The 14,067-nt window shown below is 34.0% G+C and overlaps 1 protein-coding gene across 2 annotated transcripts in view; it reads right to left on the bottom strand.

Moving 5' to 3' along the window:
• LOC126831825 (probable G-protein coupled receptor 158) overlaps nucleotides 1-14,067 on the bottom strand; it is a 46,374-nt gene that overhangs the window by 18,871 nt on the left and 13,436 nt on the right. For both annotated transcript variants that reach the window (XM_050562455.1, XM_050562456.1), the window contains exons 2-3: nucleotides 8,963-9,071; nucleotides 7,620-7,958 (exon numbers count right to left, since the gene is read on the bottom strand). In XM_050562455.1, the coding sequence (XP_050418412.1) occupies nucleotides 7,620-7,958; nucleotides 8,963-9,071 (448 nt within the window). The remainder of the gene's footprint in view (nucleotides 1-7,619; nucleotides 7,959-8,962; nucleotides 9,072-14,067) is intronic.

Raw genomic sequence — 14,067 nt, forward strand, 5'->3', positions numbered from 1 at the left:
CGATGGGCTACACTACATGAACATCTTATCAGTTGTAGCGATAGGTCGCGTCAGAGGTCATACAAGCGGCTTTTGACCCTATGACATCAGACATTTGATTAACCAATCAGCATTGATGTTACTAGTGGTTTACCCACAGTTCCGTGCAAAACGCGCCTAAAGCTCGCCGTAATAGACTGTTTCATTGGCTAATTCCTCACACCAGTCAGAACATGTCAATGATAACAACTCTTCCAGATCCTAGTGTAGTAAAAACAAGTAAAACGAAACTTTGAACTATAAAAACGAAATGAAATAGGATTTGTGTTTTAATCAGATTGTTAGTAAAATGAAACAGTTTACCCAGGAAGGACAAGAAATGGATGGAAAGAATGTGGAACTTAAAGATAATATAAAGTGTAAATATGTATTAAAAATCCGGAATAAATGCAGATATTGCTTTTCTAATGTTTGCATACAATCAATAACAAATGATGAAGAGACATTTTGTTTTCCCAGAGATAGTTACAGTTCATAATTGATTGTCAGACAACAGTTAATATAAATTAGTTAAAGGGGCATTAGGTAAGATTAGATAAAGAGCTGACAGTTCTCGCTATAATAATTAAAAATAGATAATGAAAAGGGAATAAGCTGAAAATTTCAGTCCAATTGCTTCACTCTGAACCTAGATATTAGCGATTCAATTTTAGGCTAGACTTGATGGTCATTATTACTGTTGTTACGATAATAAACAAAGTCTTGATTATCCATTCTTACGTTATTTCATCCACTAAATATTGCAGGCTAACGATGGCATTGAGAGTTGATTATGGTCTTGATCAATTAGTTAATTAATGTCTAATTGATAGTTTAGATAACATTTAAGGCCTAAAGAAAGACCTGCAATAGGCAGATTTAGCTCTTGCATCATGCATGTTTAAATAATTAGTGTGGTTGGATTATATCTGGATAGATGAAATTTAGGAATACATTTAAGTTCAGAGATTTGATGAGTATAAGAATTTAGTGATGGAGATAGTGTAGAGATTTGATGGGTATAAGAATTTAGTGATGGAGACAGTGTAGAGATTTGATGAGTTTAAGAATTTAGTGATGGAGATAGTGTAGAGATTTGATGGGTATAAGAATTTAGTGATGGAGACAGTGTAGAGATTTGATGAGTTTAAGAATTTAGTGATGGAGATAGTGTAGAGATTTGATGGGTATAAGAATTTAGTGATGGAGACAGTGTAGAGATTTGATGAGTTTAAGAATTTAGTGATGGAGATAGTGTAGAGATTTGATGGGTATAAGAATTTAGTGATGGAGACAGTGTAGAGATTTGATGAGTTTAAGAATTTAGTGATGGACACAGTATAGAGATTTAAAGAGTATAAGAATTTGGCGATGGAGACAGTGTAGAGATTTGATGGTATAAGAATTTGGTGATGGAGACTGAGTAGAGATTGACAAGTATAAGAATTTGGAGACAGTATAGAGATTTGTTGATAGATTGAGTACAGTATATGAATTTGGTGATAGGGATTTGGCCATAATGTAGCAAGAATGCAAACAAGTGCTGTGTGAATGTTCATGTATCTAACAATAGACAGATTGTTGTCCTTTCTGACTAGAATTTAAATATATATACTTTACTATCTTGGTGTTGTTGTTATATTTTGGCTCACCCTGCAATAGTTGATATAACTTCCAATATTATATCTATAAATTTTATACATTGTGTAAGCTTTTTATTCGGAAAAGCATATCCATTTTAATCCAACAATATCAAGAGGTGACGGACCCTGAGGTTTTGTGCTATATATATTTTATGTGGTAGCTAACATTACCTGAGAAACCAGCGGCTGCCAGGAAGGATACGCCCACATTTTCGAGAGATGGATAGAGAACAAGCTAAAAAGAAAGTAATTTTTCCTACAATCAAGGGCCATAATTCAGGAAATTACAATTCGATATGCGCGAATATCGAAAGGAACCGAGATCTTTGTGTTATAAACTTACATTTCAAGTTTCAACAAAATCGGATAAAAATTGTGACCTCTATAGGTTCCACAATCTTGATTTACCATATTTTTACGATATATTTTGCGCAAATATCGAAAGGAACCGAGATCTTTGTGTTATAAACTTACATTTCAAGTTTTAACAAAATTGGATAAAAATTGTGACCTCTATAGGGTCCACAACCTTGATATACCATATTTTTACGCCATTTGAGAACGAAGGGCGGCCATTTTATCTGTCAGGAACTTCCAACTGTCAATGGTTCATAAACGTGCACCCTAATGTGTACATGTATGTACCTCGTTTTTTGCCCGATTCGAACGATAAGACAACTGTCTTTGTCAGGCCCTCCGTTCTGCACCACTGTCAAGAGAAAACCATGTCGGGAAATCCTGAGTAACTTTCTCTGCCAAAACCGGGAGCGAACCCAAAACCTCCTAGCTAGTAAGCCAAAGTCTTACTTACTGAGCCATTGTGGCTCCCTAACTGGCTTTATTTGCGAACTATCAAGGGTTCAGAGGGTTTCGCAATTAGCACAACGTTTCTCTACATTTCAAATTTCAACAAAATCGGTCAAAAATTGTGACCTCTATAGGGTCCACAAGCTATTTTTCAAGTTTCGTCAAAATCGGATAAGAATTGTGACCTGTAGAGTGTCCACAAACAATTGTGGATGGACGTCAGGACGCCCGGACGGACAGGGGCGACGACAATATACGTCCACATGAAAATGTGGGCGTATAAAAATTATAACACTTTTTTAAATCAACCACAGATAATTGTTATTTGTAATTTCCTAAACACCTTAATTAAAGGGCCAATCTCGATTATATTTTGGAGAATAATAATTTTGTGTTAAAAACCCTTAAAATACTGTACCTTATGGTCGAGCAACTAATCCAATATACCTGATACGTTTTCAAACAAATTAAACCTGCCAGTCTTCATTTGGAAATGGAGATTGGTGTCCCAAGCTGTATAATACGGTGTCTGGATAAAGGCAGACTTTTATTTTATAAAAATAAAATGTAGGTGAAATTTACCTTTTGTTATCAAGTACACCACATGGATCATGCACTGTATTGACCTCTAAAGGAATGGCAATCGATTATCCTGTCATCTAATGAAAAAATTGACCCAAATCTTAAAAAGGTTACGTGTACGGATACGTGTTATTTCTGAGACTCTGTTCAAATCGGGATAGTCTCTTCAAACTGACGAATAATTATACCTGACACAATCCCTAAGGATCTTATATCAAACAACGTTATGGAATTGAAAAAGAAAGGCAAAAGACTCATACACGCATAAAGGCAGAACCAATGGTAGTATGTGATTTAGACGACTTGAAGTAATATAATGTTAAGTTTCAAAGGCAAATAAAAACCTCATTTGACTTAACTAAGCCCATTCTAATTGCAGTTCTGCAAAAGTTTGTCGCAACTGGGCTGGGTATGTGTAAATAGTAATAATACTATAAACTCTATTTTACATTAGGCATTACACATATTTATACACAATAAGTGTTTGCAGTGTAAAATCATGTTAGATTTATACTTACTGATGTGGTCATAACCAGGCTAGTAGCCAGGCTAGCATACATCTAGTACCTGGAGAAAGTCTGTTTATGTGTTTACCCTACCATTTGTCAATCAGAAAAAAACACTTTATCAGAAATATAGCAATAGTTAATAAGCTAATCCTGATATATGGAGATTTGGTGATGTAGACAGTATATAGATTTGGCAATATTAAAATATTGAGATTCAGTAAGAAATGAGACTTAAAGGAACTAAATCGCTAATATTTGTGACCTAGAAATTGACACAAATGGGTCGCAATGCATATATTTAAATGTATATAAACTGATTTATTCAATCGTTTTCGTTTTACTCTAATTTCAAATCAGTTATATTCAGCGAAATTCAAGGTCTCAATCGATGACAATCTCTAGCGTCTGGTTATTCCAGTCTACACTGGTAGTATTTATTGTGCATGCTCTCCAGATAAGAATATGGCGTCACCGTTTGACATGACTTGTGGAAAATGTCTAGCCTCGTTCTTCAAGTCCCTTGTTACAAATTGCGCCGAAATGCATTCTGGTACCAAAGGTAAAATGCTTATTTTGTCTTAAATATTGGGTATCAGAAGGCCATCTTTTCCCGGTAAGATCACAACATCAATGTTGATTTAAATTGACAAAAAATTTGTGTTTTCAATGTTGAGAACTGTGGTTGATAATGAGTTAAAGACTTAGCTACTTTAACATCCACTTAGAGAAAATTGACAAAAAATTCGTGTTTTCAATGTTGAGAACTGTGGTTGATAATGAGTTAAAGACTTAGCTACTTTAATATCCACTTAGGATAACCATATACAGGTAGTAATAAACTCTATTAAAGTTTACTTAATTTACTTTCCTATACAGGCTGATTTAACAGTGAGAAGAAACCATTTACTATCTGCACCAATAAGCTCAGAGAGGCAACCCATACAATTATAGAATTAATCTCAGAGTTTGATAATTTCAAACCAACCTAGCAGCCACCTCCTCAGATCAGTTTCATGAAAACTGGTAATATTATCATAGAGAGTAAACAATATGTATCAAAGTTTGGTTTTGACATGCCACACTGCAGAAGCTATTTCAAAATCGATTGTCTTTGTATTAAAAAAGACCAAGGCAGTCTTACAATACATGTAAAATGTAGTATCTGAACTATATAAAACTTCACTTGATTGAACAGCACCCTTTCTTCCCAAATCTCAATTCCATAACTTCCAGATCTAAATTTTGTTTTTATTCAATGATAGGCCTATATTCTCAGGGCATAATTAAATACAGCCATCTCAAAATCAGGAAATAATAATTATAATAAATATTAATCAAAAACCAGAGATTGATTACAAAAGAAAAGCCTATTTTCAGTGTTATACTGGGATGAGGAAATTAGAATTTTGCTGTGTATTGACTTTAGCTTTAAGATCAACAATACAACAGGAAATTTCCATACTACTCATCAAAACCTCCAACTACATTCACTGTAACTCGGGTATCATTTAATCTTGTGTATCTAGCATCAATTTCATTTCATATCAAATATTTGTTTTAAAATTTTTGTAAAAATCATTTAAAATCACCCAAATCATCTAATTTGTACTTGTGTCCAGTTAAAAAGCTGACTGATCAATTTTGATAATGAGTGTCCAATTCACAAGTATTTAATTTCCTGACCACTGTTCAAAAATTAATCATTATACATCAATAATTAATTGAGTTATTTATTTTTTTAAGTGATCGAGAAATTAAACTGTTCACCATATACAACATACATGATGAACAGTGGTAACAGGTGCCTGGAAGAGTAAGCTTAGCCTGCCTGGTGTCACACACCAATAGAGAGAGAGAGAGAGAGAGAGAGAGAGAGAGATGCGGTTTAAGTCCACTGGATACAAACCAGGTCACTTTGGGACTAAAAAATGGTTTCGATTTTATTTCAATAATTTGCTTGTGCTTAGGGGTCTTTAACAGTCGGAGGAAACCGGAGGACACAGAGAAAACCCATGAGGTTGGACAGGTGACTCTACTCCTTGTCACGTACAAGCGGGGAATCAAAACCACGCCACTTGACTCAATGACCGACGTTCTGATCCAACACACATGCGTTAACCATTCAGTCATCCAACCCCCCATTCATCAAAGATATTATCAGTTAAGTATTCCAACATCTGAATTATATTGTTGGCAGTGTACTTATTTTTGGAGTTACTGTGGTTCTTAACAAAATATGTGGAATTGTAATTAACAACTAGATATTCATATCTAACAGTTCCCAATTTAGAAGAAAAGACATCGTGAATCTTTTAACTGTGCTTTTAATTTACTATGAGGAATTTTAGTGTACAAGGTAAAAAAAAGTCAAACAGACTGAAGCAAGTGATCTTGATTGCAAACCATAAAATAATTCTTTTGAATTTTTTAATATCCACATTTGATTTATACCACCGCAAGAGTATATTCTGTCACAGTATGTTTGAATACCCTCTTTAACTGCTGTTAGTATAGTATAGATGTCAATACTTTTGAAAGTGATTTTGTGGAACAACCGGATGAACCTGCTATAAAAAGTTGTTGTTAGGGATTTTTATGTAGTTTAGGTATCCAATATTTCGTTGTTTACATGTATATGTGTCAACAGTTTTTCAGAACTGTATCATTTGTATAATACGGAATAGTGAATCTTAGATGACACATCACTAAGTAATAAACAATAGGACCTAAAATACCTATTTTTATCTATAAATGGTTTCAAATGAAATGGGGTTTAACATCCTACTGTTCTGCTCCAACTGGGCTAATGAAGATGGGCATACGCCATACAGTGTGCTATGAGAGAGCTTTTGCTCGGACTGCGGCGCTACAGCCCACTCTTATATAAAATTCCAACTACCATGGGATCTTATACATGTACGTCAATGTGTACATGGGACCTCGGTTTCTCATCCAATCTGAATGACTATACATTGTCCCTTGCCAAGGCCCTGTGTCCTGCACCACGGACGAAGGAAAAATCCCTATGAACTTTCACGGCCAAATGTTAGTGAGCCAATGTCTTACACACTGAGCCACTGTGGTTCCCAACAATTGTAGCCCATAGCATTGTGTCCTACAGTGTATGTATTTTCAGTTTAATTACTAAATGCCATTGAAAGAATTTAGATATATGCTGATATTTCAAAATCCATCTTTGTAGAATGGTACTAATGTAGAGCAAATAAATTAATTATTGTAAATTTCAAGCATATTTTACAAAGACAACAAGTGCCATAACTCTAGAATCAATGAACGGAAATTGTTCAATTCAATATGCCTGTTCATTTCACTAATTTGTAAAATACATTTGGAACTAGATTCTACAAAGTGAGAGAGAGAGAGAAATGCGGTTTAAGTCCACTCGATACAAACCAGGTCACTTTGGGACCAACAAATGGTTCGATTTTATTTCAATAATTTGCTTGTGCGTAGGGGTCTTTAACAGTCGGAGGAAACCGGAGGACACAGAGAAAACCTATGAGATTGGACAGGCGACCCTACTCCTTGTCAGGTGCAACCCGGGAATCAAAACCACGCCAGTTGACTCCAACCCCCGGATTCTACAAAGTGAGCAAGGACAATAAACTAGAAATAATTAATGGAAATTGATGATTTGATGATTAAGCTTCTGCATTGGATTAATTTGAATAATTTCAAGATTATAATTAAGCTTCTGCATCGGATTAATTTGAATAATAATTTCAAGCTGATATAATTTCAAATATATAATCAAAAATGTTCGGCTGTTTCTAATTCCGATTTCAACTAGGCAAATAACAGAATCAAAGTGGTGGGTCAAAACTTCATAACTCATGACCTTCTTATTTGGTTATTAGTACCTGGACCAAGACAGTAAGATATTATGTCACATTTGGCAAATACGGACACACTACCGTATATGAGATTCTGGCCAGGGACATGATGACAAACGGTGTTTAATGTCTAATCAATATTGACAAATAATTTTAGTCAATCACAATGATTCCGAATAATAATAATAATAATATAACCAGCTTACCTTGGCTTTCCTTAGTCTAATTATAACCATGGCTAAAACAATAGTGACAGTCAAACAAAAACTTTGTATGCCAAGTGGAATTCCTCTTAACAACACATTATATTCCACTATACAGGGAACTTCCCCTGCGCATTCTTCACACCCCTTTCTACACGGAAGACACTGATAGTTCGATAAGTAATCGGTTGATACATTTTGAATTAAATCATAGTATAATTTTTCCACAGTTCGTCCATCAAAATATTTATTGGCGGCTAAATTATCGGGAAAATAAAATCCACCATTGCAATGACACTGGTAACTTCCCCAGGCAAATCCGTTTCCTGGTATGTGAACACACTGAAATCAGAAATCAAGTAGACCATAAAATAAATATTATTATAAATGGCTGCCTAGTAAGAGAAATCAAAGTTGTTATTGAAACAATTGTCTGGATCTTGACAAATATTATAAGACTCCATCATTTCATCATGTCTTTAAAAATAAATTCCTTCAATGGCATTTACGTCAACTATTGAATCTATAAATGGCTTCAAATGAAATTGTGTTTAACATCCTATTTTTCTGTAACGACTGGGCTAATGAAGACAGGCATATACCATAAAGTATGCTATGAGCAAAATTTTACCCTGACAGCGACACCACGACCTACACTTACACCAAATTCCAACTGTTAATGGTTCATAAACGTGCACCCTAATGTGACATGTATGTACCTCGTTTTTTGCCCGATTCGAACAATTAGACAGCTGTCTTTGTCAGGCCCTCCGTTCTGCACCACTGACAAGAGAAAACCATGTCGGAAAATCCTGAGTAACTTTCTCTGCCAACACCGGGAGCGAACCCAAAACCTCCTGGCTAGTGAGCCAAAGTTTTACTTACTGAGCCACCGCGGCTCCCTAACTGGCTTTATTTGCAAACTATCAAGGGTTCAGAGGCTCTCACAATTAGCACAATGTTTCCCTACACTGATCGAAAGCTTAATTATTCATTTTCTCAGACCTTTCTACGATTTGTATAATTGGCTGTTGTGTCAATGAAGATAGGCCTATACCATGCAGTGTGCTATGAGGAAAACTTTGGGGAAGCTACGTTTTTGAGAATCTTCACTGGAGTCTTTCAAATATACTAGTCATTAACCAATTTTATCTATTTTTTTGTTGTTATAATTTGTATTTAATATTGAATTTCTATTTTCATATACCAATGACCTGCAAGTTTTCATTCACAGTGATTGACTGAAAACTGAAAATTGTATGAATAACACATTTTGACAGTGGACATTAACTCATCCTTGATTTCTAAAAATGTTCCAGATTTTTTGCACAATTTTAAAGACTTACCTTTGTTGTCTCTTTGCGACATCGATGAGAATTTGAAAATAACGCGTTGTCTTCGGCGCATTGGTTAATTTCTAACATTGTAACATCAATATCAAACACTACAACACCCCTGTAAATATAGGAAATATAAAAAATCTTAAAATTATAAATATAGGATAATATTAAAACTGTAAATATAGGAAATATAAGAAATATTAAAACTGTAAATATAGGAAATATAAGACAGTACATGTACAATGTAGGAAGTATAAAACTGTAAATATAGGAAATATAAGAAATACTGAAACTGGAAATATAGGAAATATAAAAAATATTGAAACTGTAAAAATAGGAAATATACTGAAACTGTAAATATAAGAAATATTCAAATTGTAAATATAACAAATAGAAAATACATAGCCTTTTAAATCTTCACATTAAGCCAAAGCAATGTAATGTTTAGTTCTATGGGGTACTGATAAATAACCACACCAGTCTGGTGAAAAATGTTTTGTTTGAAATTAAAAGCCTTCGAAAAGAAAAACCATGTCCAGTACCTTTTTTTTTAAGATTCAATTATATTTTTTTCCTCAACAAATAAGCAAAATTTTAGTAGGCTGTGTTCGTTGAGAACAAAAGTTGGTATGGTCTTAAATCTAAGAAATGAAATAAAATGGGGTTAAACATCCTACTTCTTTGCACCGACTGGGCTAATGAAGATAGGCATATGCTATATCCAGTGAAATTTCCCCAGACACAGCCTACTCTTTTATTGAATTCCAATTGTCAAGGGTTCTTTAATGTGCATGCCAATGTCTACACAGGACCTCGGTTTTCGGTACCATCTGAACGACTAAACTACTAGCCTGCACTACTGAAAAGCTTTCTTGACCAACACCGGGAACAAACCTGAGACCTCCAGACTAGCTAGCCAGTGTCTTACTCACTGAGCCACAGCGGCTCCTATCTTATCTAAGAGTCTTAGATTTGGGTGAAAGGGCATTGTCTGCTTATTGTACTAATTTTACATGAATAAAATTTTAATCTATGCTTGAGGTTATGACTTTTTAAAACCTGAGCCAGTATTCAATTCAATTTCTCAGATATTCTATTTCTGAGGACGAATGGCAGCGTGACTTTAAAATACAATCAGACCTTTAAGAAGTCACAGAAATCCAATTTCAATTATTGTCTAGCAGGAAATCAATAATTAATTGAAAACAATGTCGAAAATAGTTTTATGTTATAAATCTCACTCAACTTGTACATGCTGAGTTTATATGAAACGTTTTTAAAATATTATCGAAATTATTGATTGTCATTTACAATTTATTATTTATAAAGATAATCACATTTTTTTTATCGAAAATTTCAGTTATTAAGAACAATAACTAAAATCCTACAGTGTTTAAAAATTTTAGGTACCGTAGTACAAATTGTATTTTTTTATAAATATGGCTGCACTAACAAACTGCATACCACTTTTCACTAAACATAGGATCTATATGAACGCGATGTGGGCAATGTGCCAAAATGGAACCCAAAAGGTTTGTCACATATTTTTCTTTTGTTTGGTAAGAACATTTACGCTAAAATTTGGAATAACAACCAATTAAGTAATTACCAGAAATCATTACGATTTGTTTGACCCATGCAAACATGTAGTATATTCGAGTTGTAGCAAATCATTAAAAATCAATAGGATTCTTCATCTAAAGACCTTAAATATTTAATAAATGTAAAGTCAGATGATAACTTTCATCTCTGAGTGACCACAAGATTCCAAAGTGATCAGGGACCATAACTCTGGCCGTAATTATCAAATTCAACGGGATTCTTCATCTCATGACCTTAAACACTGTGTATAAATCTAAAGTCAATCGGATATTAACTTTATCCACTAAAGTGTCCTCAAGATGGATCATGATTCTGGTCTCAAGCAAACAAAACAAACCGCAGGACATTGGCAATGACAATATTTGACTACTTTTCAAAAATGGATGAGCAGTATACATATAAAAGAACATTTACATTTATCCCACTTTATTCTACACATTAATATTTAATAAACAACCGGATTTATATCTATTTCAACACATTTATTATTCATTGTTAATTAAGATAGAAATTTTGATTAAGATATGGATTGTCTTATCTTTATTATATCTTTGTTGAGTCATTTCCTTTATTCTTTACATTACCTATTATCTATATATATATTTAGCTTTGATGTAGCAAGCTATACAAGCAAGATATATAGAGAGATAGAGAAATAGGGTTCAGCGTCCACTCAACACAAACTAGGTCATTTTGGGACTATCATAATAAGGTTAAATTTTATTTCAATAATTCGCTTGCATATAGGGGTCTTTAGCAGTTGGAGGAAACCTGAAGAACCAGAGAAGATTCATGAGGTTGGACAGGTGACCCTAATCCTTGTCAGGTGCAAGCTGGGGGTCAAATCGACGCGACTTGCCTCAATGAAAGACCTTGTGATCTATATGTTAACCCATTCAATCACTAATCATCCCCCCCCCCACCGAAACTTATAGGTAGGCTGAAAACAAAGGGTTAAAATTCTTCTCAAACAAGCTCTTTGGAAGTATTGCCTAAGCAATACATGTCCTTAACCATCTCTACAAATTTGAAAATGTATGCATCTGTATAAGAAGATGATATTGCAAATACATTTCTGTGAAAATATTATCTGAACACGTATAGCTGTAATAAATCTATAAAACAGAATGTTCACTAAATGATCTGTAACACTAATATATTAAATTTCAATCATATACTGCAAAGTTTAACCTAAAAACATAATTTTCATTAATTTCAATTCCATAAACCTAATTCAGCCAAAACATTAACTCAATCCAATGAAACACAAATCTGGCCTGCTAAACACAGCAGTGTATCAACCTTCAATCAAATACCTCAAAGTTTAAACATAAATTAATTCCAGTAAACAGGATTTTCATTGGGTAAACAAAGGGCCATAATTCGGTTAAAAATTAACCGAATTTGATGAAATACAAATTTGATCTCTAACCCTGCTATATACCAAATTTCAATCAAAATATCTCACAGTTAAATAAAAACATGCGGTTGTTATGCAAGATATGCCAAGATATTTACAGAGAACATGGAAAATCGATAGAACTGATCCTCCCTATGTTCAAATGCTTAAATTCAAATTTGAAATAAAAGTCGTCAAAAGTGGGGTGGGGTGGGTAACTATTAAACAGAATTTGAAAACCTGGACTAAGACTAGAAATTATTACACCTTATTTCATGATTTAACGAATGTAGTGCGAGTTATTAGTAAACAATTTTTCCCTTAATTTGGGTTGACTTTTCATGTCTAGAATTGGATAAAAGGGATCAAATTTGCAATTTCATAGTAGTTTTGGGTAATACTGATGATATTACAGCAGAGGGATAGTGGGTGTAAAGTGTCTTTCTGCAGAGCAATCATTGTGTCGGAAGTGAGATTTTGACCCCAGTCAACATCAAATCCCTGTAGCAAAAAATCTAAATGGTTAACCCCCTACAAAATTATGATGAGGGGATTGCCAAATGTGGTCCCTTTTGTGCCTATAAAGATTGAAACCAACAGAATGTTGAGCAAAAAGCTACAGCCTGTGATGTTACAGCCATTTAACATTGAAGTCAATGGGCAAATAATTGCTAGTCTGGGTTCACCTATAGTATGAACAATAAACACCTAATTTACAATTCCTTACTATTATCTGTTCAATGTCATTTTAAAGGAGCTAAATCTCTATTCTTAGGAGCCTAAAATGGGTCAAAGAGTATATATACCGAATTACAATCAAATTATCACTCTGCTTAACACGAGCAGAAAATGCTTATGGAACTCATGTCCAGGTTAGGAAGTGGGGTGGGGGGAGGGCTGAAATTGTTAAATAAATAAATAGGTCCTATGTTATGAAAGAGTTTAACAAGGGGGACATAAAAATTCTGCAGCTACGGTAAAGCACCCAGCCAGCATGCACCAGAATATGCCCCCAGTAACATTTCTTTTCTAGCCAGAGGGCCCCATGAAAGATTGATATGAAATGAAATGAAATTGGGTTTAACGTCCTACTGCGGCCCTTATCGAACTTACTCAATGGACTGATGTAATGAAATGATACACCATGTTTTATACCCATAACTCAATTAGAATCAAAGTTATAGGTTCAAAATTGTTTAGGACTGTTTAACTTTATTATGTCCCAGAAGGTGTGACAGACATGCAGACAGACAAATCCATTGTAATAGTCCCCACCTATAAAATTTATAATACATGTAGATTTAAAAGACAATAGGATGAATGCAAAGTGGGTGGAGTTGACAAAAACTGTTTTCTAGGTATAATTTGTTTTAAATGTCATCCATTAATGGAACAAGAGTAAAGAAACTAAAAGACAAATTCTGCTATTAACCAAAATATACTGAGATAATACATAAAGCAAAATGGTGAAAATAAGTGAATGAATGGCTGTGCCTGCCTTGGTTTACTTTCTACTGTTTTCTACAGAATTACCAAGTATATGGCATAGTCGTCTTATAGTTCACGAAAGTCAATGAATACCCAAGACATGATTTCGAATAATCAATACACCTTCAGCTCTCCAACACGATGTACGCTAGCACGCTGTCATAGCGATATGCGATCTACTATTGATTAAACTATAGAGTGTAGGCCTAGTATGAACGACTTGGCTACAGAGATAGCATAAATACATGACATTCAAACCTTCAAGCCAAACTGAAGGTCCTTTGAGGACAAACACTATAGAAGCAATCTAACCATTATTATACATGTACTTTTCAATAATATAATTTTACACAATCATATTTCTTTAGATTAGCATAATACATCAATTCATTCTATATTTATCTTTAATCTATATCACATAATAAACAATTTCTTGCTCAATCTTGCTGTCTGTCATGATAATTCTGTCCAATAAAATTTTCCAATCATTTTCCAATATTTCCATTGTTCATATTTTGTAATAATATGTGGAATAACTAATGCTTTCTATTATAACAGAAGTTTGAACAGAATACTAATAATTTTGCTAGAGCAGTATCATTTATCTGTATTAAACTGGTTT

This window comes from Patella vulgata, chromosome 9 (genome assembly GCF_932274485.2).
Source record: "Patella vulgata chromosome 9, xgPatVulg1.2, whole genome shotgun sequence".
Taxonomy (NCBI): Eukaryota; Metazoa; Mollusca; class Gastropoda; family Patellidae; genus Patella; species Patella vulgata.